Source organism: Ahaetulla prasina, chromosome 12, assembly GCF_028640845.1.
Source record: "Ahaetulla prasina isolate Xishuangbanna chromosome 12, ASM2864084v1, whole genome shotgun sequence".
Taxonomy (NCBI): Eukaryota; Metazoa; Chordata; class Lepidosauria; order Squamata; family Colubridae; genus Ahaetulla; species Ahaetulla prasina.
In genome coordinates, this window is record NC_080550.1 from 7,235,169 (window position 1) to 7,254,224 (window position 19,056).

At 41.3% G+C, this 19,056-nt stretch overlaps 1 protein-coding gene across 1 annotated transcript in view; it reads right to left on the minus strand.

Annotated features, from left to right (window-relative positions):
- Positions 1-5,295: 5,295 nt before the first annotated feature.
- Positions 5,296-19,056, minus strand: part of TENT4B (terminal nucleotidyltransferase 4B) — a 41,668-nt gene continuing 27,907 nt past the window's right edge. The window contains exons 5-12 of the mRNA XM_058154842.1: positions 17,470-17,577; positions 14,834-14,962; positions 12,970-13,183; positions 11,543-11,669; positions 11,297-11,400; positions 9,743-9,930; positions 8,733-8,897; positions 5,296-6,957 (exon numbers count right to left, since the gene is read on the minus strand). Coding sequence (XP_058010825.1) covers positions 6,778-6,957; positions 8,733-8,897; positions 9,743-9,930; positions 11,297-11,400; positions 11,543-11,669; positions 12,970-13,183; positions 14,834-14,962; positions 17,470-17,577 — 1,215 coding nt within the window. The 3' untranslated portion in view covers positions 5,296-6,777. The remainder of the gene's footprint in view (positions 6,958-8,732; positions 8,898-9,742; positions 9,931-11,296; positions 11,401-11,542; positions 11,670-12,969; positions 13,184-14,833; positions 14,963-17,469; positions 17,578-19,056) is intronic.

Consider the following 19,056-nt stretch of genomic DNA (forward strand, 5'->3'; position numbering starts at 1 on the left):
TGGGTGACCTTGAGCCAGTCTCTTTCTCTCAGCCCTGGGAAAGAGGCAATGGCAAACCACTCCTGAAAAACCTCACCAAGGAAACTGTGGCAACTCGTCCAGGCAATCTTATAAGAATCAGACAAAATTGAACACAAGAAGAAGAAAAAGTTACAATAAGGTATCAGTTAGTCTCCTGTTCTTGTTACTTGGCACAGACAGGGCATTATGTGTAATGTTAGATCCCTTGCCAGAATTTTTTTAAAAAAATCTTATGTAGGAAAATCTAATTTGAAGCAAAAACCTGCTGTAGTTCTTTCTGTAATTTTAATGGACCAGCACCACCTGTTGGTCACCAAAGGACATCGCAAGTCCTCTAAACTCCATATTTTTCAGAGTATAAGACGGTTACCGTATTTTTCAGAGTATAAGATGCACCGGACTATAAGACGCACCTACCTTTTTTGGTGAGGAAAACAAGAAAAAGAAATCTGCCTCTGCCTCCCAGCATTCAGGGGTCTAGGGGTCAGGGTCAGGGGTCAGGGTCTAAGGATCAGAGGTCAGGGTTTTAGGGTCAGGGGTCAGGGGTCAGGGTCTAGGGGTCAATGCCTAGGGGTCGGGGTCAGGGTTTTTGGGTCAGGTTTTAGGGTTAGGGTCAAGGTCAGGATCTGGGTTTGGGGGTTTAGGGGTTAGGGTTATTATTTTGTATCTTGTATTATTAAATCCCTTATTATTAACATTAAAAGGGCAACAGGAGGCTCAGGGGCTACAACACACAGGCACAGAAGAAGGAATCCTTCAACACCTAAACTGAGTTTAAAAGATCTATGATGGTCTCAATCCTAATGGTAAGGGACAGAAAAGAGTGCCATCCTGTGGTTAAAGCAGGTTATAGCAGCCACCAAAAGAAAAACATTTTAAATGGCATTTTAAGGTTATTCTTTATTATTAAATGCTTATTATTAATAGGCCACCTTAACTTGGTTTATGGCGTTTGAAGCAGGATTTCTTTTACTGTGCCTGTGCTGCAGCAAACAGGATTCCCGTTGCCCTAATATTAATAAGGTGTCAATAATAACGATACAGGATAATAACCTTAACATACCATTAAAAAGTGTGTGTGTGGGGGGGTCTTTTTGTGGCTGCAATACCTGCTTTGACCACAGGATGGCAGTTTTCTATCCCATAGCATTAACATTGAGGCCATCATAGGCCTTTCTGATGGCCTCAATGCTATCGCTAAGGGACAGAAAACTGTGCCCTCCTGTGGTCAAAGGAGGAATAGCAGACACACACACACAAAAACCTTTTAATTTTACGTTTTCTTATTCTGTATCTTTATTATTAAACGCCTCACGAGTAACATTAATAGGGCAACAGGATGCCCAGGGGCCGCCACACAGGGAGAGTAAGGGGCATGCATAAGAGCACAAACGTGCCTACCGTTCCCTATCCTATTGTTCTTCTTCATTATATCCAATTAATAGAATAGAATAGAATAGAATTTTATTGGCCAAGTGTGATTGGACACACAAGGAATTTGTCTTGGTGCATATGCTCTCAGTGTACATAAAAGAAAAGATACCTTCATCAAGTAGTTATTAATATAGTTATTACATACTTATGCTCATATATATGCTCATATATTATATAGTTATTTTATGTTAATGCTTATATATACTGTTATGACAAAATAAAATAACGAAAAATAAATAGAGAAGGAATCCCGCTTCAAAACAGGCGTAAGAGAGCTTCAACGCTAAGGGGGAGAAACAGAGCCCTCCTGTGGTCCAAGCTGGTATAGCAGGCACAAAAAGAAAAGAAAAAAAAAACCTTTTTAATGGCATTTTGTATCTTTTATTATTAGAAGCCTTATTAATATTAATAGCACAAAGGGAGGCCCAGGAGCCGCACAACAGGCACAGAAGAAAGAATCCCAGTTCAAAAACCGTAAACCGAATTTAAAAAGTTCTACGATGGCCTCAAAAGCTAAAGCTAAGGGCCAGAAAACAGTGCCATCGTGTGGCCCAAGCAAGGAAAAGCAGCCACCAAGAGAAATAAACTTTGTTCACGTTATTATTCATTATTATTAAAACCTTTATTAATATTAATAGGTCGTGTTATGGTTAGGGTTTAGGGGATAGGGTTTAGGTTAGGGTTAGGGGATGAGAAGCGAAACGTCCTTCAAAGAAAAACCAAGAAAGGCCAAACAGACTCATGTTGACACAGTTCCTGGCTAGCCAAGCACCTCTTTCTTTGGGATGAGAAATATACCTTCAAAGGAAGGAACAAATCCATTCATTTCTTCACTCAAATGTGTGAGCTATTTCCTCCCATTCCTATATCCCCAGACAGGCTGGGGAAAAGCAAAAGAGATGGAATTTTGCAAATGTATTAGCAATGAAAACCCAAGCGAAAAATGCTTTCCATTGCAAATTACCATAGCGGAATTAAAAACTGGTTTAAAAAAAATAACAAAAACATAGGCTCCTCGAGTAATAGACTCAGCCTCCAAGTAGATCAATTTCTATATTCTATACCTTTTCTGCAGTTATGGCCCAACCAAGTTGGATCACCCATAAAATGGACAGCTCTTTCAGAAATTGCTACCTATTTGTTTGTAAGTTTTCACACCACAGAATAATGGGTGACTGGGATTTAATTAAATTATCCATATTTTAGTTATGCATGCAATCAAGTCAAAATTGATCATCTTGTCCCCATCATTTTGAAGGTAGGGTTCTTAGTCAGGGAAATGTTGAGTAAAAATACCAATATTTTGTAGGAAATCATTAGAAAGTGGAACACGACGTTAATTGCTTAGGATCTGGGGTGTTGGAAAGAGGACGATAGAATTTATTGATGGAGTTTAAGTACATCAAAGCGGGATGTAGAGCGTATTTCAAACCCAAAACTACTTTGCAAAATGTAGTCATGCCACGAGGGCATTTAAGAGCTCAAAGAAACTTGAGAATTCTGTCATAAGGTTGGAACAGAGCATTTGAACTTGTAAGATACTGACACAACCCACCCATTATAAATAGAATATTTGTAGCTCGGGGTTGAACTTTGGGGTCCTTGGTGTTCTCTGAGCTTGGTGGTGTTGGCACTGATGATGTTACCTAGTTTGGTAATTAAACGTCTGCAAGAAAAGCTCACAGCGCTTCGAAAAGGACATTTTGAGGGAGCTCCCTTGTTTCAAATGTGGAGCAGAAAAATGTTTCTCATTTCATCCCCAATTCCCATTAAGACAACATATTCTTTTGATGTCCCCTGAGGACATCTTTGCCCAACGGATCAAGTTTCTCGTCATTTTGGAAAGTTGGTTGATAAAATAAAAAGTGGTGGGAAGAAAAAAAAATTGCATGCCTTAAAACAGAAAATAGATGCCATGAATGATAAAACGTTGTTGAAACATTTATTTTTATATATATTTCACAAAATTTTTCACAAAAAAGTATTGAAACTCAAAAAAGGAATTAGATTTGAATTGAGTACAGAGATGAAGTGTACAAGATAAATGAGCAGGCAAAAATTAAAAGGTACTGAAAAGTGATTTTTTTTTTAAACTTCAGATTGAAAAAAGACGAACAGTTCAACTGTTCGGTTTAAATAAAAGATTTGCTAGATATACATGTGTTTCATGAATACCAATGCTGGTTAGTTGAGGCAAGTAAAATTCCTCAATTTTTCCTTCATGCTTTTTTTCTTCTTTTTCTTCTTCTTGTTTAGAAAGATACTGTTTACAAAATGAAACTTGAGTAGTCCAGGAAAAGCTATTTTTCCATTAAAATTTATGAAAACCATAAATTGAGGCAAACCTAAGATTCCCAATGGAATCAAGATTATCTTCCCGCTATCACCACATTAAAATAATCACATGCTTATTGGAACACCAATCTTTGTAACCTGCCAGGACACCTATTTCCAACGAAGAGGGCGATTTTCCCCGAAAAATTGAATAATAATAATAAAAAAAATCTTGTGTGGTACAGTAATACAGACGGGTGTATTACATTCGTTAACAGCATTTTAAAATGGCAGCTAGTAATAATAATACCGGATTAGAAATAATTTAGAATTTTGTTCCCAAAACAGAGTGTGAGAGGGTAGGCCTACTATAGTTATAAAACGTATTTTTAACTCCAAATAAATACTCTGATAAATGCATAATGTGAATCCTTGTGACAAATTCTAGTTCACGGAAGGCATTTTTGGATTTTTTTTAAAGAAAATACATTTGGAACAAAACATAAGTGATAACTTTGTCAAGTGAACACTTTTCCCCCCTAATTTTTTAAAAAAATGAGTTTTAGACGATTATGGTACTTTGAATTTTGTTTCTCTCCCCTCCCCCCTTTGTTTTGAAGTCAAAATGCTTTATCATCTAGCGTTATTTTATTAATTTTTCAGTCATGACAGTTTTTTGGTCGTGTTGCATTATTATAATTATTATTATTCACTTTAAAAAGCTTTTTGCACTCTTACCAAGTTCAGGTTGGTCTGCAATTTATAAAAGAAAACAATCTAAAAGCCAGTATTTCTGTTAATAAAAAAAAAGATAGTTTTCATTCTCCATACCGCATACATCCAATAAACTTACATTCGGAATACACGCTTTCCTCTTTATAAAGAAAAGTAAAATAAAAAGTTACAGTAAACGTCACTTTTACATTCTATCCATTAAAGTGCTCCTTTGTCTGGTTTCTTTCTTTCTTTCTTCTTCAGATAAAGCAAGTGACTGCAATTCAACCCCTTCCATTTTGAATTCACCACACAAATTTCACTTCTGTCTTAAAATCCAAGGCCATGCCTGAGCTAGGAAACTATCTTAGGAAGTGGGAGAATTTCAGGAAGAATTAACAAGGCTTGGTGCCTCTTTGGACAGCATCAGACGATGCCGTCCCCGTTATTGAAGACTGTTTTAATTCTCTCTTAAGGGTGGATTAAAAAGTCTCTGAAAAAGGGAATGAGGTAACATTCAGGGGTTTGTTTTTCTTCTTCTTCTGCTTAAAAGAGAAAAGAAAACAACAATTCAACCATCTTGCACTAACAAAGGGAGAGCTATAAAGCTGCAAGATAAGGGATTTTTTTTTCTTACAAAAAAAAAAATAATAATTAAAAAATCCAGGATAAAAGCATGCAAAAAAAACCAAAACCCCAAAACCCCAAAAATTGTTAATTATACCACCCTTTCCCCAATCTGGTGCTTTTCATATATATATATATGAAATATGTATGTATATATATATATATATATATATATATATATACATACACATATATATATATACATACATACATACATATATATATATATATATATATATATATATATATATATACACATACATACATATATATATATATATGTTGATTTACAACTCTTGCCTCTCAAGCCAGCGTAAGCAAGTAATGAAAACTGCAGCCCAACGCATGTGGAAAACACACCAGATGGATTTACAAGGAAGACTTAAAACACAGAGGTCATCGACAGGTTTTTTTTTCCTTAACGCAGCGACGCGTGTCCCTTCCTTTAATAAAGTTTAAACTGGGTTTCCTATTTTGGAAGCAAACAAACCATGATTTCCCATGAAAGCTAACCTGGAATATCCCCATCGTCTGAGCGATGATGGCACTTTTACCACAAAAAAACAAAAAAAAAAAGAGTTTTAACTTAAGTTTGTTTGTTTACAGTTTGTTCTTCCCTGGAGTGGAATACAAGATCAGAGCTGACAATAGAAGGTATTTGTATATTTTATAAACAAGCATTTTGCCCTGGCATCGATCTTCTTCTTATTTTTTCCTTTTCTTTCTTTTTTCCTTCGGAGAATCAAGTTACGCACTCAGGTCAATGTGCTATTAAATGATTTCAATGCTGAAAGGAACAAAAGCATCACAAAACGCCGAACTGTTATCGTTCGCTACATTTGTCCATTGTTCAGACGACGGTTCAGCTTCCGGTACTTTTGTCGAGGTTGTTTTTTTTTTTTTTCCCCCAATGAAATGAATCGGCGGGGTGAGGGGTGGGTGGGGTGGGGAGGGGGTGGGTGGAGAGGGGGAAAGGAAAAGAATTTTTTTCTACGATTTAAAAACGGGTCGACGTTACGTAAGAAGTATTAACAAATCCACTATTACAAATCGTCAAATTTGCCCTATGGTCATCTATACATACACGATAAAATGGCGGGTGTTTTGCAAAAATATTTTTTTTAAAAAAATTATCATGCGAGGATTCAACTCTTTTTTTGAAGTTTGGGTCGCCCTCAAATTACGTTTCTACCCACCCCCCACCCCCCAGGTTTTTTTGTTTTGTTTTGTTTAAATCCTTTTTGTTTTATTTCAGTTAATTGCCAAACCTTTAAATACACTGTAATCTGTCCCTAGAGGTCAGCCCCCCGAAAGCTGACGGGATATATTTATTTTACATTCAAGCTTTTTATATATTCTAAACAACCCTGTTGTAGCATATAACTTACTGGAGAAGCCTTGTCCTCTTCCTCCTCCTCCCTCCCACCTTTTTATTTTTTATTTTTATTAATTTTTTTTTTCAGTTATTCAGTCTTCATGATCGGTTTTTCGTGGCGAGCTGGAAAAAAAAAACAAAAAAACAAAAAACAAAACCAACAACCCCTAAAACTAAAATGCGTTGCTAATCAACGTTCCAACAGTCTTGAGACTCCAGAAGGGATCTTGGAAATCGTTTTGGTGTCCAAGTTAATTCTCGTAGCGTGAGAGAGCAATGCACACAAGGGGGAAAGGGGGCGGGGAACAAGTCCAACCGTCAAGATAGGAAAACTATCTACATAACTCGGAAAGCGCAGCGTCCCTCTTGTGTTTCCTTTTTTTCCCGTGGTAAAATTGTTGTGGCTTAGCGCCCTGGTACTGTTTGTTCGTCACCAAGGTGCCGTGGCTGGAATTCCCCGGACCTTGGATGCTTTTGTTGGAAGAAGTGCGGAAGAGCCTCATGGATCCGTGCTGTGGGGTAGAAAAGGAGAGAAAGAGAGAGAGAGAGAGAGAGAGGGAGGAGAGAGAAAGGGTGAGTTCTGCTCTGTTTTGACATAGGCTCCCTTGAAAAACAGGAATTGGTCCCGACAAAACCTCTTTTATTTACACGACTGTGAATTCCGTTCATTCACAGTCAGCAAGTCTTGTCCAAACAGTTTTTCAAAGGAATATTTATCAACAAAGATCTTATCTCCCTTGGCAAGCTGCCACATAACTTGTTTCCGAAACGTAGAGTAAGGCCAAACTTGGCACAGGGTCTCTTAAGAGTCACGAACAGAACTTTCCACTCTTGAAATGACCGAACGAATGAATTGGTATTTTGTTGGAATTGGAATTGGAATTGGAATTGGAATTGGAATTGGAATTTTGTTCCTGCAAAAGCCCCCTCCCCGTTAGCTCCTCTTTGGTTTCCTATGGGAGGGGCCAATCACCTCCAAGGTGTGGCTTTACTCCCGAGTCGACCCTGCTTTCTGAGTTGTTCTCGTCTTTGGCAGCTCTGCGCATGCGCACACTGGGAACGGGCTCCAGCTGTTCCTCTACCTCGCTGCTGTCTAGCTCCCTCCCTGCCTCCAACACAGAGCCCTCATCTGAGCTTTCTCCAGCCCCCTGGACTGGCCCATGTTCCTCCCCAACCGCCTCACTATCCGACTCTGATGCCAGTTCTGTTGGCTGGCGGCGGGCCACAACATACTCCTTCACAAAAGCAAATGGCGTTAAGAGAGTAGCTGGGTCTAAGTGGTGAAGGTCGAAACTGGGAGATGGGGAGTTCTAGTCCTTAGGCATGAAAGCCTGCCAGGTGACTTTGGGCTAAGCACTAGGAGCCTGTGAGAGTTCTCGTTCTGCTTTAGGTATGAAAGCCAGTTGGTGACTTTGGGCCAATCACCAAGAGATGGCGAGCTGCAGTCTTGCCTTAGGCATGAAAGCTGGCCGAATGACTTTGGACCAATCGCTAGGAGGCTGGGAGATCTAGTCCCATTGTAGCAGCGGTGAAATCCGGCCAGATCTATTTGGCTCGCGTGAACTGGTAGCACCACCCACCCACCGGAACGTCATTATGTCCCGTTTTTTTATCCTCTGTGCATGCACAAAAGCTCTGTGCGTGCGCAGAAGAGACACTCCCACACGTGCACTTCCGCACACTTCTGTTCCCGAACTGGTAGTAAGTGGGTTTCACCGCTGCATTGTAGGCATGAAAGTTGGCTGGATGACTTTGACCAATCACCAGGAGATGGTAATTTCTAGTCCTGCCTTAGGCATGAAAGCTGGCTGGGTGACTTGGAGGCAATCACTCTCTTTCAGCCCAAATTACTTACTTACTGTATTAAATCTATACGCTGCCCATTTCCCTCTGCAGAATGGCTCTTTTATCTCACAGAGTTGTTGTGGGGAAAACGGGAGGAGGAAGGAATACTCAGTATGTTCGCTGCCTCAAGTTGCTTATAAAGTAATAAAGGCGGGATTTAAAAACCACCTAATAAAATGAATTTAAGGGTGTTTGTCCGACTGTGTCACATATTAAAAGAGCGAAATGGCCAAATGCTCAAATCTATTTATTGGGAAGGGGATCGCCATTATTCCTAGACTGCAGACTTAAGTTATCCCAAGCTACGTTTGAGCGCAATACTCTAATGTTTCTAGAGCTCTTAATCTATCTCCAGGGTAGGGAGAGAATCCCAGCACCCGGGCGGGCTTCAGATACTCTTGAAGGGGGGACTGAGATTGTTTGAACCTGGGGCCATACCGACCTGGGTCTTATTTGTCACATTGGATGCGTTCACGGTTTGGCTACTTGGCATTTTGCCGCTCAGCTGAGAGGAGCCGAGGGAGATCTCCTGAGGTACCAATCTGTTTGCCGAAGTCTGGCAGGAGCCCAGCTGTTTTGAGGTTTTGCATGGGGTGCCATCCGACTCCTGTGGAGGAAGGAGCAGAAGGATGACGCCATCTCTGACGTAACGGGAACCATTACAGCACCTTCAAAACTACATGCAGGGACCAGAATTCTGTCAAAACACAGGTTGTTCCTTGACTTACGACTGTAATGGAACCTGGAATGTCCATCGTTAAGTCATAAACTGAGGTACTCAAGTGAAATGATTTTACTTTTTCTTTTTTCTTTTCCCCCTTTTTGGTAGCGGACATCAAGAAACCATGATGGTCATTAAGCAAATCAATATATCAATGTGTTTTAACTTTTGTATATGTGTTTTATCTTGGCTGTAAACCGCCCTGAGTCCTTCGGGAGAAGGGCGGTATAAAAATTAAAATATTATTATTATTATTATTATTATCTGCTCTGGATTTTTTATGATTTGCTAAATTCTTGTATGTTATTTTAGGCGGTGTTTCTCAACCTCTGTCCCAAAGTGCTTTTTTTGTTTTTTTAAGAGTCAACTGGACTTTTTGGTTTTTCTTTGAAGATGTTTCGCTTCTCATCCAAGAAGCTTCTTCAGCTCTGACTGGATGGTGGGGAACATCAAGAGTCAGAGCCGAAGAAGCTTCTTGGATGAGAAGCGAAACGTCTTCAAAGAAAAACCAGAAAGCCTAGTTGGGGACAGTCATGACCTGGATGACTAAGAATCTCCATAGACGTTCTCAATACCTGGCAACTTTTTAAGATGTGTGGACTTCAAGTCCCAGAATTCCTCAGTGCTGAGAGTCGAGGTCCATAAGTCTTAAAAGGGGCAATGTTTGAGAAACCCTGTTCCAACCATTTAGAGGCGGCTGTGCGGTAATTCAATTTGAATTCGATACTTACCACATCGCTGGAGCTGGAGAGCGTGGATGACGATGACGACAAGGGGCCCGATGAGGAGTTTGATGAATGTTTGCTGGGCGTCTCCAATGTTTTACTTCTCGCTTTTCCTAGCGACTGGTTCTCTTCGGAAAGGTTGTTGTTATATTTGTCCAGCTGTTGATTATCCGCCATTAATGTCACTCCATTACCTAGGGCCAAAGAAGGAAAGGAGAATAAGCACCATTTCACAATAAAGGAAGTTTTGTTATTTGGAGGTTATTAATAATAGGAAAGAGACGTGGTGGCTCAGTGGCTAAGACGCTGATCTTGTCGATCGAAAGGTCGGTAGTTCAGCGGTTCGAATCCCCAGTGCCGCGTAACGGGGTGAGCTCCCGTGACTTGTCCCTGCTTCTGCCAACCTAGCAGTTCGAAAACATGTAAAAAAATGCAAGTAGAAAAATAGGGACCACCTTTGGTCGGAAGGGAACAGCATTCCGTGCGCCTTTGGTATTGAGTCATGCCGGCCACATGACCACGGAAACGTCTTCGGAGATACAAGAAAGTCAATTTCCAGATTTTATTACCTGGGTAATGAGTACAGGTAGCCTTTTGACTTATGACTGGTTGCTTAGCGAATATTTGAAATTCTGATTGACCTCTGTGGGGGTCATTCACATCTTCAAATGTTTGCTAAGCAAACAGTCATAAATCAAGGATTACTGTACTAGTTGCAGATTCGAAGTTCTGACAGTTGGATTATCCCCGTCACTGTACTTAGGGTGCTTGGCAATCCCAGGCCCATTTACGTTCATCTGCAGAATCCCACAGTCATGGGAACGCAATTTACAATGGTTTTGCAAGGAGAAAAAAAAACAAAACACCAGGTATTTCTGGTTTTTAGTAAAACTGGCCCCTAGAAAACCATGGGCTCCCTTAACAACCGCTGCAAAAAAGGATGTAAAATCAGGTCGATCATGTGACCGACCTGCTTTACAATTATCATGAGCCACGTTGGCGCAGTGGTTAGAGTGCAGTACTGTAGGCTACTTCTGCTGACTGTCGGCTGCCTGCAATTTGGCAGTTCGATCCTGATCAGCTCAAGGTTGACTCGGCCTTCCATCTTTCCGAGGTAGGTAAAATGAGGACCCACATTGTTGGGGGAAACAGGCTGACTCTGTAAACCACTTAGAGAGGGCAGTAAAGCACTATATAGATCTAAGGGCTAGTGCTCTTCCTTCCTTCCTCCCTCCCTCCCTCCCTCCCTTCCTTCTTGGTAAAATGGTTGTTAGAATGCAGTACTGCAGGCTCTGCCCATAGCCAGCAGTTCGATCCTGACTGGCTCAAGGTTGACTCAGCGTTGCATACTTCCGAGGTCGGTAAAATGAGGACCCAGATTGTCGGGGGCAATATGCTGACTCTGTAAACCGCTTAGAGAAGGCAGTAAAGCACTGCAAAGCGGCATATAAGTCTAAGGGCTATTGCTATTGCTATCAAAGGCAAGCTGCATTACAGTCGTAACTCAAGGACCATCTATGTCCCTGAAATATTGCTGCCGGAACTTTTGAACTCTCTTACCGTTGCACGACATCTCTGCATTGTTCTGGGTTCCCCACTGTTTGGATATCCACTCTCTGTACGTCACAACTTCTTGCGTAACTCGGATTATTCTTCCTAATATACTGCGACATTTTTTTGGGAGGAGGGGGGGGAAGAAAAAAAAGAAAAGAAAGATTATCGGATTTGAAAGCGAGGGTCGGAAAAGACAAAAAGAGGTCAGCGAGGCCTCTGACTGAACCCTCCCCCCCTGCCTCCAATGTTTACCTTTCGCTTTCGTTGTTGGGGTAACATTTAGCTATTGGAGAAACGGCATGGCTCAGGACCACGTATGCGTAATCGAAGGCTTGCTTAACTTGCATGGCGCCGTAAGAACTCCTTCCAACATCATTGCCTTTAAGAAAAGAGCAACAGTTAGAAGGGGAAAGAAAAAATTCCTGTTACAACCATCCTATGTATGGTTATTTCTTATTAGCCCGGTTCAAATTCAGAAGCCTTTAACCCAGGGGTGTCAAATTCAATTTCATTGAGGGGGCTGCATCAGGGTTGTGTCTGACCTGGGGAGGGGGAGCAGAGTGGGTGTGGCCAGGATGGGGATGGCCTGCTTGACATCACTCATGTTGGAGGCGCCTGTGGCAGCCCAAGTGCTCTGCCATAGAAAACGGGCTCCTGAGCTCCATTTTCGGCTGCAACGGGCTCCTGCAACCTTCTGCGTCAACTCACAAAGTATCCCTGGTCTGCTCTCGAGTTGCCATAGGCCAGGGAGGATGGGAAACCGAGGAAGCAATATGGCAGCCAAAGACAGATGCACATTCCATGCTTATCTCTCTCAAGGCTATATCCCAGAGTTATCTACAGCAGCTGGAGGGGAATGACCTCTACAACCCACAAAATTGCTTCACTGGCGAATGTGATTGATGACACATCCTGGCGGGAGAGGGGAGGAAACAGTTCATGATTAGGGCCATAAATTACGTGGAGTCAGAGTTGGCTTCATTTGCCGACATGGAGCTCCTAATAAATAACTGGATTTCAGGATTTTGCAATTTGGCAGTTCGATTCTCACTGGCTCAAGGTTGACTCAGCCTTCCATCCTTCCGAGGTGGGTAAAACGAGGACCCAAATTGTTAGGGGCAATAGGCTGACTTTGTAAACCGCTTAGAGAGGGCTGTAAAGCACTATGAAGCAGTATACAAGTCTAAGTGTTATTGCTATTGCTATCCTCATATCTTACGACATAATCTTTAAACCTATTAATCTGGCAATATGCTCAAAAATCAATGCCATTATATTAATCAATCATGGATAAATCAATTCACAAGGAAAATATCGGGGAAAGATGGAATCAGGAGCAAAGTATTTTCAATGGCTTCTACCAGTGGTGGAATTCAATTTTTTTTTACTACCAGTTCTGTGGGCGTGGCAGGGGAAGGATACTGCAAAATCTCCATTCCCACCCCACTCCTGGGGGAAGGATATTGCAAAATCTCCATTCTCACCCCACTCCTGGGGGAAGGATACTGCAAAATCCCCATTCCCTCCCCCACTCTGGGGCCAGCCAGAGATGGTATTTGTTGGTTCTCCGAACTACTCAAAATTTCCGCTGCCAGTTCTCCAGAACCTGCTGAATAGCACCCCTGGCTTCTACGCTGTCTATCAAAAACCTTCCCACGCCCAACACAAAACCCCGATACCTGGTTGTAGTGGGTCTTCAATATACAACATCGACGGTCTGTAACCATCTAGCATGTTCTTCTGAACTTCATCCTTGGCTACGTAGGAACCGCCATCCTTGATTCGGATTCCCGTTTTCAGGTAGTTGAAATGACGGCCGTATAATTCAAAAAATTCTATTAAAAGGACGCCGTAATTGGCATTGGGGGTGCAGGCGTCCCCCCGGGGATGTAGCTGTGGAAACAAGTAAAAGGGGTTGAGAGAAAAAAAAAATGCTATCTTCCATTTTCTGGACCGTCCCATTCAGCAACTGAACGAAGTCTATGAAATTGAAAGCCCAACCAGCAAAGAAGAAATCCTGCACCATAAAAACCATTTTCCAACCTCCTAGGTAGGAAACTTCAACACAGCAAGCCAATAACTTCCAAAACTTCCAGTCTATCCCAAAAGTGCTTTTTCTTTCTTTTTTTAAAATGATATTTATTAGATTTCCAAAAATTAAAATACACAGTACAAAAAAAAAAACAATACACAAGAGCAAAAAATATAAACAAACACAGACACATCGAAATTACAATACTAGTAACAGCTTTTTCTACATCGGTATCTCTAGCCTATTTAACCTCTATATACAGATTCTACTTCTAAATATCTCTATCTTAAACTTAAATCCTTGTTTAAATTATCTTAACTTCTATTCAGAATTCCATCTCAGAACAAAAATCTCCCTTGAGTTTTATGTTTGCTCTCCAGCCAGGAATACCATCTATTCCATATTAAACAGAACTCGGTATTATAGCGCTGAAGAAGCTTCTCACATGAGAAGCGAAACGTCTTCAAAGAAAAAAACCAGAAAGTCCAGTTGCCTCTTGAAAAAGCACTTTTGGGGACAACCGTGACCTGGAGGACTGAGAATTTCCAGACACATTTCCAGCCTGTCTGCAAAATTCCTGATGGACCATCTGTTCGTGCTCAACCGGTAGTAGCAGCATCTGTAGCAGCTGTTCTACCTAACTCCATCCAACTAATTCTACAGCCCTATGATGGGGCTTTATACATCATGCTAAGCTTTATCTGTTGATTAAAAATAGGATCGCCAACGTCCGATGATGGATATGGCACAAGAAGCAGCAGCTATATTTAATAATAATAATAATAATAATAATAATAATAATAATAATAATAATAATAATAATAATAATAATAATAATAATGATGTTTTAATTTGTATACCGCCCTTCTCCCGAAGGACTCAGGGCGGTGAACAGGCAAATAAAATACAAACAGAAACATACACAATAATTAAAACAACCCTTAAAAAACTGATTCAAATTTGCCAGAAAATTTAAAATAACATTACACCCCATAAAAGTACAGAAATTTAAAACCCATCAAAATTCAATTAAAATTTAAAATTTAGAATTTAAAATCAGGCCAGTCCAGCCATACGAAATAAATAGGTTTTAAGTTTGCGGCGAAAGGTCCTAAGGTCAGGTAGTTGTCGAAGCCCGAGGGGAAGTTCGTTCCACAGGGTCGGAGCCCACACAGAGAAGGCCCTCCCCCTGGGGGCCGCCAGTCGACACTGTTTGGCTGACGGCACCCTGAGGAGTCCCTCTCTGTGGGAACGCACCGGACGCTGGGAGATAGAGGCCGGCAGTAGACGGTCCCGTAAGTAGCCCGGTCCTAAGCCATTTATTTATTATTTGTTTTCCCGGTTTTATTACGTTTACAAATAACTCTAGATGGCGAAGATACCCAATGCACCTTTCTCCTCCAATTATTCTTTTTTTAAAAAAAAAAAATTCTGTACCATTATGAGAAGTGAGGGATGTGCAACAATTAGGACACAGACTCATGAACTGTCAGGAAAGAATTTTAACTTACCTGGAGGAAGCTGACAGCCATTAAAAAAAGACTATAAGATCCGATTCCACCTGTGAATACTTCGTTGAGATCCCTTTGCAATAAGAACTGTTTTAATACTAAAACTAAATATGGCAATACAGGATATTTCTGCAAAAAAAGAAAAAGGAAGATGGGAATTATTATTTTTTTTGGTCCGGTTAGAACAGGGTTTCTCAAACTCGGCTCCTTTAAGGTGGGTGGACTTCAACTCCCAGAATTCCCCAGTCAGCCTTATTGTGCAATTCTACAGCAGGGTAACTACAGATTGTGTGAAATGTTAGCTACTACACAACATGGATTTTTCTTAGGTGGGATGTTATGTTTCTACGTTAATTCGTCTGCAAAGTTTCACTCTTACGATGGCAGAAAATTACCTACTGTAAGCATAATGTCCTTTTGATTAACTCTTCGTACTTTAGAGTTATCAGGGACTGAAGATATAATATTTGATTGTTGATTATTTCCGTTAGGGACTAGCTAACTAGCTGGCTGAAGAGAAAAGCGAGAAATAGGGACTAAAATACTTATTATCAGAGTAAAGGTAGTCCACAACTTATGATCACCACGGACCCTGAAATTTTGGTTGCTAAGTGAGACAGTAAATTCTGCCCCATTTTACGACCTTTCTTGGCACAGTTGTTAAGTGAATCACTGTGACTGCTTAGTCACATGGTTCTTAAGTGAATCTGGCTTCCCCAGCGACTTTGCTTGTCGCAGAAGAGGCCCAGGTGATCTCGGGACACCCCAACCGTCATATATATATGAATCAGATGCTAGGCACCTGAATTTTGGTGATGTGGGGATGCTGCAATGGTTATAAGGGACTTTTTTCAGTGCTGTTGTAAGTTAGAACGGTCACTAAATGAACTGTCCAGGCTACCCATATATGAGATGGTACAAGTAGTTATAGTCGAATAGCCTTTATTGTCGTTGTACATCATATATACAACGCAATTGGTTATTTGCCAATAAATAAATATACCGCTATATACAACGGCTGCAATCGAGCCCAGAATCTCAGTTGCTAAGTGAAACATTTGTTACGTGAGTTTTGCCTCAAATAATAGGCCCTACTTGGGGGAAGTGGGGAAAAAGTTTTAAAAGTTTCTCTTTCCTGTGGTCTCTTTTCATACTTAGTTTTAGATTCAAGCAAAGCAGCAGAAGAGCAACGTTAAACGGAGTCACGTCTTCACATGCCTGAAGACTCTGAGATCGTCGGCCCAGCCTTAATATTTCAAAAATTAATATTTGAAGGCCTTTTTCCTACTGTATCAAGTCTACGGAGAGGACTGTGAGTCTTTTTTCTCGAGCCCTCGGGCAACTATTTTCCCGCATTAAATTGATTAGATAAGACAAGGCAACTTCATGGCAACGTTGTTGTTGGTTTTTTTCCCCCCCCTTTGGCAACGTCTATGTACAAGTTGACTCATAAAACGCCACCCGCCCATCTGCCGTCAAATTCCTCTTGATATTTCACCCGCAGCTCCAGGTACCCACAAGAAGCTGCCGTGATTAAATTCATCGGTATGCTGCACCCAAGGCCAAACTTCGCTCGCCTTTCAAATTGAAACAGAGTTTTGATATGGAAATACAATCTTCGGGGAAGAGGAAGGGGGGGGGGGAAACCCAAAACAACAGCAATAATCCCAAATTCTAATTTTAAAATTGTTGTGTTCCGATGCTCTCTAGTGGATGTGATGAAAAACGACAAGCATTCTTTTTTCCCCTCCCCTCTCTGAAAATTCTCACAGTGCCCTTCGCAGGAACACATGCAAACAATCCCTGTTGTTCTTCTTCTTCCTCTGTGTCATATTGGTGGTATTCAGCCGGCTCTATCCGGTAGTGGTGGCGGCAGGAGGCTCCGCCCACCCACCATCACGTCCTGTTCTTTTGACGCTCTGCGCATGCACGGAAAGTCCTACACGCTCACATTTGTGAACCGGTAGCGAAGGTAAGTGAATACGCTCTATGCATATTACGTGAGCCTGATTTAACGTTGGTGTGAAGGGTTCTTGGGGCTCTCTTGAATTTGATTTAATTGATTTTAAATGTTAAGGCCTACTTCCCAAACGTCGCCTAGAACAATCACCAAAGAGTCGTTGAACGGAAGTGCCCACAGACTGGCTTTGCCGGGAGCACGTGGTATATAAATGCAGGTAGTCCTCGACTTACGACCACAACAGAGCCCAGAATTTATGTTGCTAAGTAAAAAATAACAATAATTGTTGAGTTTTGCCCCGTTTTACGACTTTTCTTGCCGCGTTTGTTCAGTGATCACCACAGTTGATAAGTCAGTAATCCGGTCATTAAGTGAATCTGGCTTTCCCCATTGACTTTGTCAGACGGTCGCAAAAGAGGATCATGCGACCCTGGGACAAAGCAACCGTTATTAAGTATGAACCAGTCGCCAAACCCCTGAATTTTCGATCACGTCATTCCGGGGATGCTGCGAAGGTTGTAACTGCGAAAAGCGATCATTAAGTCACTATTTTAGATGCTTGTTGTGACTCTGAACGGCTGCTAAATGATCTGTTGTAAGTCGAACACTACCTGTACAGTGTGAGCATTTCAATGTAAGCAAGGGGAAACGAAGTTTACCTTCATCATCAACTGACCTTAATAAAATCTCTGATGAGATAGGCAGCCTTTACCCCGTTCTGTACATTAAAGCTGATATCCACTTTTACCTCAGTAAAGGAGTCTGTCAGTTTAATGATAGGAACCTGAAGAAAGAGAAAAAAAACAGCATCTTTTGTCTTTTAAAAAATAAATAAATAAATAAATAAATAAAGCTTTTCTGATAAAGAATTAGTCTTAGTTCAGCGCAGAACACCTGGAAAATGAAAATGAATTAGAATTCAGGGATTTGACCTCCGCTTGCAAAGCTTAGCTCCAAAGTCCCAAAGGCGCTTTTTCATGAGGCAACTGGACTTCCTTGTTTTTCTCTTCGAAGAGGTTTCGCTTCTCATCCAAAGAAGCTTCTTCAGCTCTGACAGGAGAATGGGGAATGGATGTCAGAGCTGAAGAAGCTTCTTTGGATGACAAGCGAAACCTCTTCGAAGAGAAAAACAAGGAAGTCCAGTTGCCGCCTGAAAAAGCACCTTTGGGACAACGATGACCTGGAGGACTGAGAATCTCTGCAGACTCTTAGATCCAAAGCGTTGATTTTGAGGACAATTCGAACGAATCAGCTCTTGTATCAACTCAGTTCAGAATCATGAGTAGAATCTTGCACCATGAGCCAATTTGAAAAATGAGCTGACTTTTATGGACATGCATACATACTTCTGTACAACTGAACTGAATTACAAATTTTAAACTTAATGCCTATGGCATGAAGCTGAGAGTTAATATGAAGCTGAGAGAATGAGATACAATTACACGCTCAAAACATCTGTTTTTAAACATGGAACAGATAATTGGGAAAACATCACAGAACTTAATTATTCTTTATCCCAATGGGGAAAAAAAAGAGAGCGATGTTTCAAAATAAAATAAAAAAGCTAGGAGTTAAAATCTTAATTTAACAGGGGGAAACGGGGCCCGCCGAATCCATGTTTATTGATGTAATTTGCGCCACTGAAATTAATGTGCGCCTTCTCCCTCTATTTTGCATCGGCTCATGTCAAATGACAAACTGAGACAAAAGATGAAAAGCCATCAATTATATAATTACACACAAGATGTGACTTGAGGCAAATTATGTCAATTGTCACGACAGACTGAAACAACAGAGTCTATCCACTATTTGTTGAAGATTTGAACCGTGGCAGCCCTGTTCAATACGGAACTATTAAGTTGTGGTTAACAGAATAATAGAGTTGGTAGGGAACTTGAAAAGGTCGTCTAGTCCAACCACCCCGATTAAGCGGGAGACCCTATATCCGTGATGGTGAACCTATGGCACGTGTGCCACAGGTGGCAAGCAGAGCCGTCTCTGCGGGCACGCCAGCCGTTGCCCAGCCCAGCTCCACCACAGTTGGTCTTCAGGTCTCTGCTGTGTATGCATCCGGAAGCGAGGATCCTCCCACTTTGAATTGTCTTCTGCTGTTTGAGAAAGGGAGGGGTCAGAAGGAGTAGGCCCGAGTAATTCCAATCCGTGGCTGACTTCCTCTGATGGCTGAGCCAAAGGAACACACGCCTCAGGGCATGGGGCCAGGGCCGGAGGCTGGAGGCATGACAGGCCGTTCATCTTCATTATC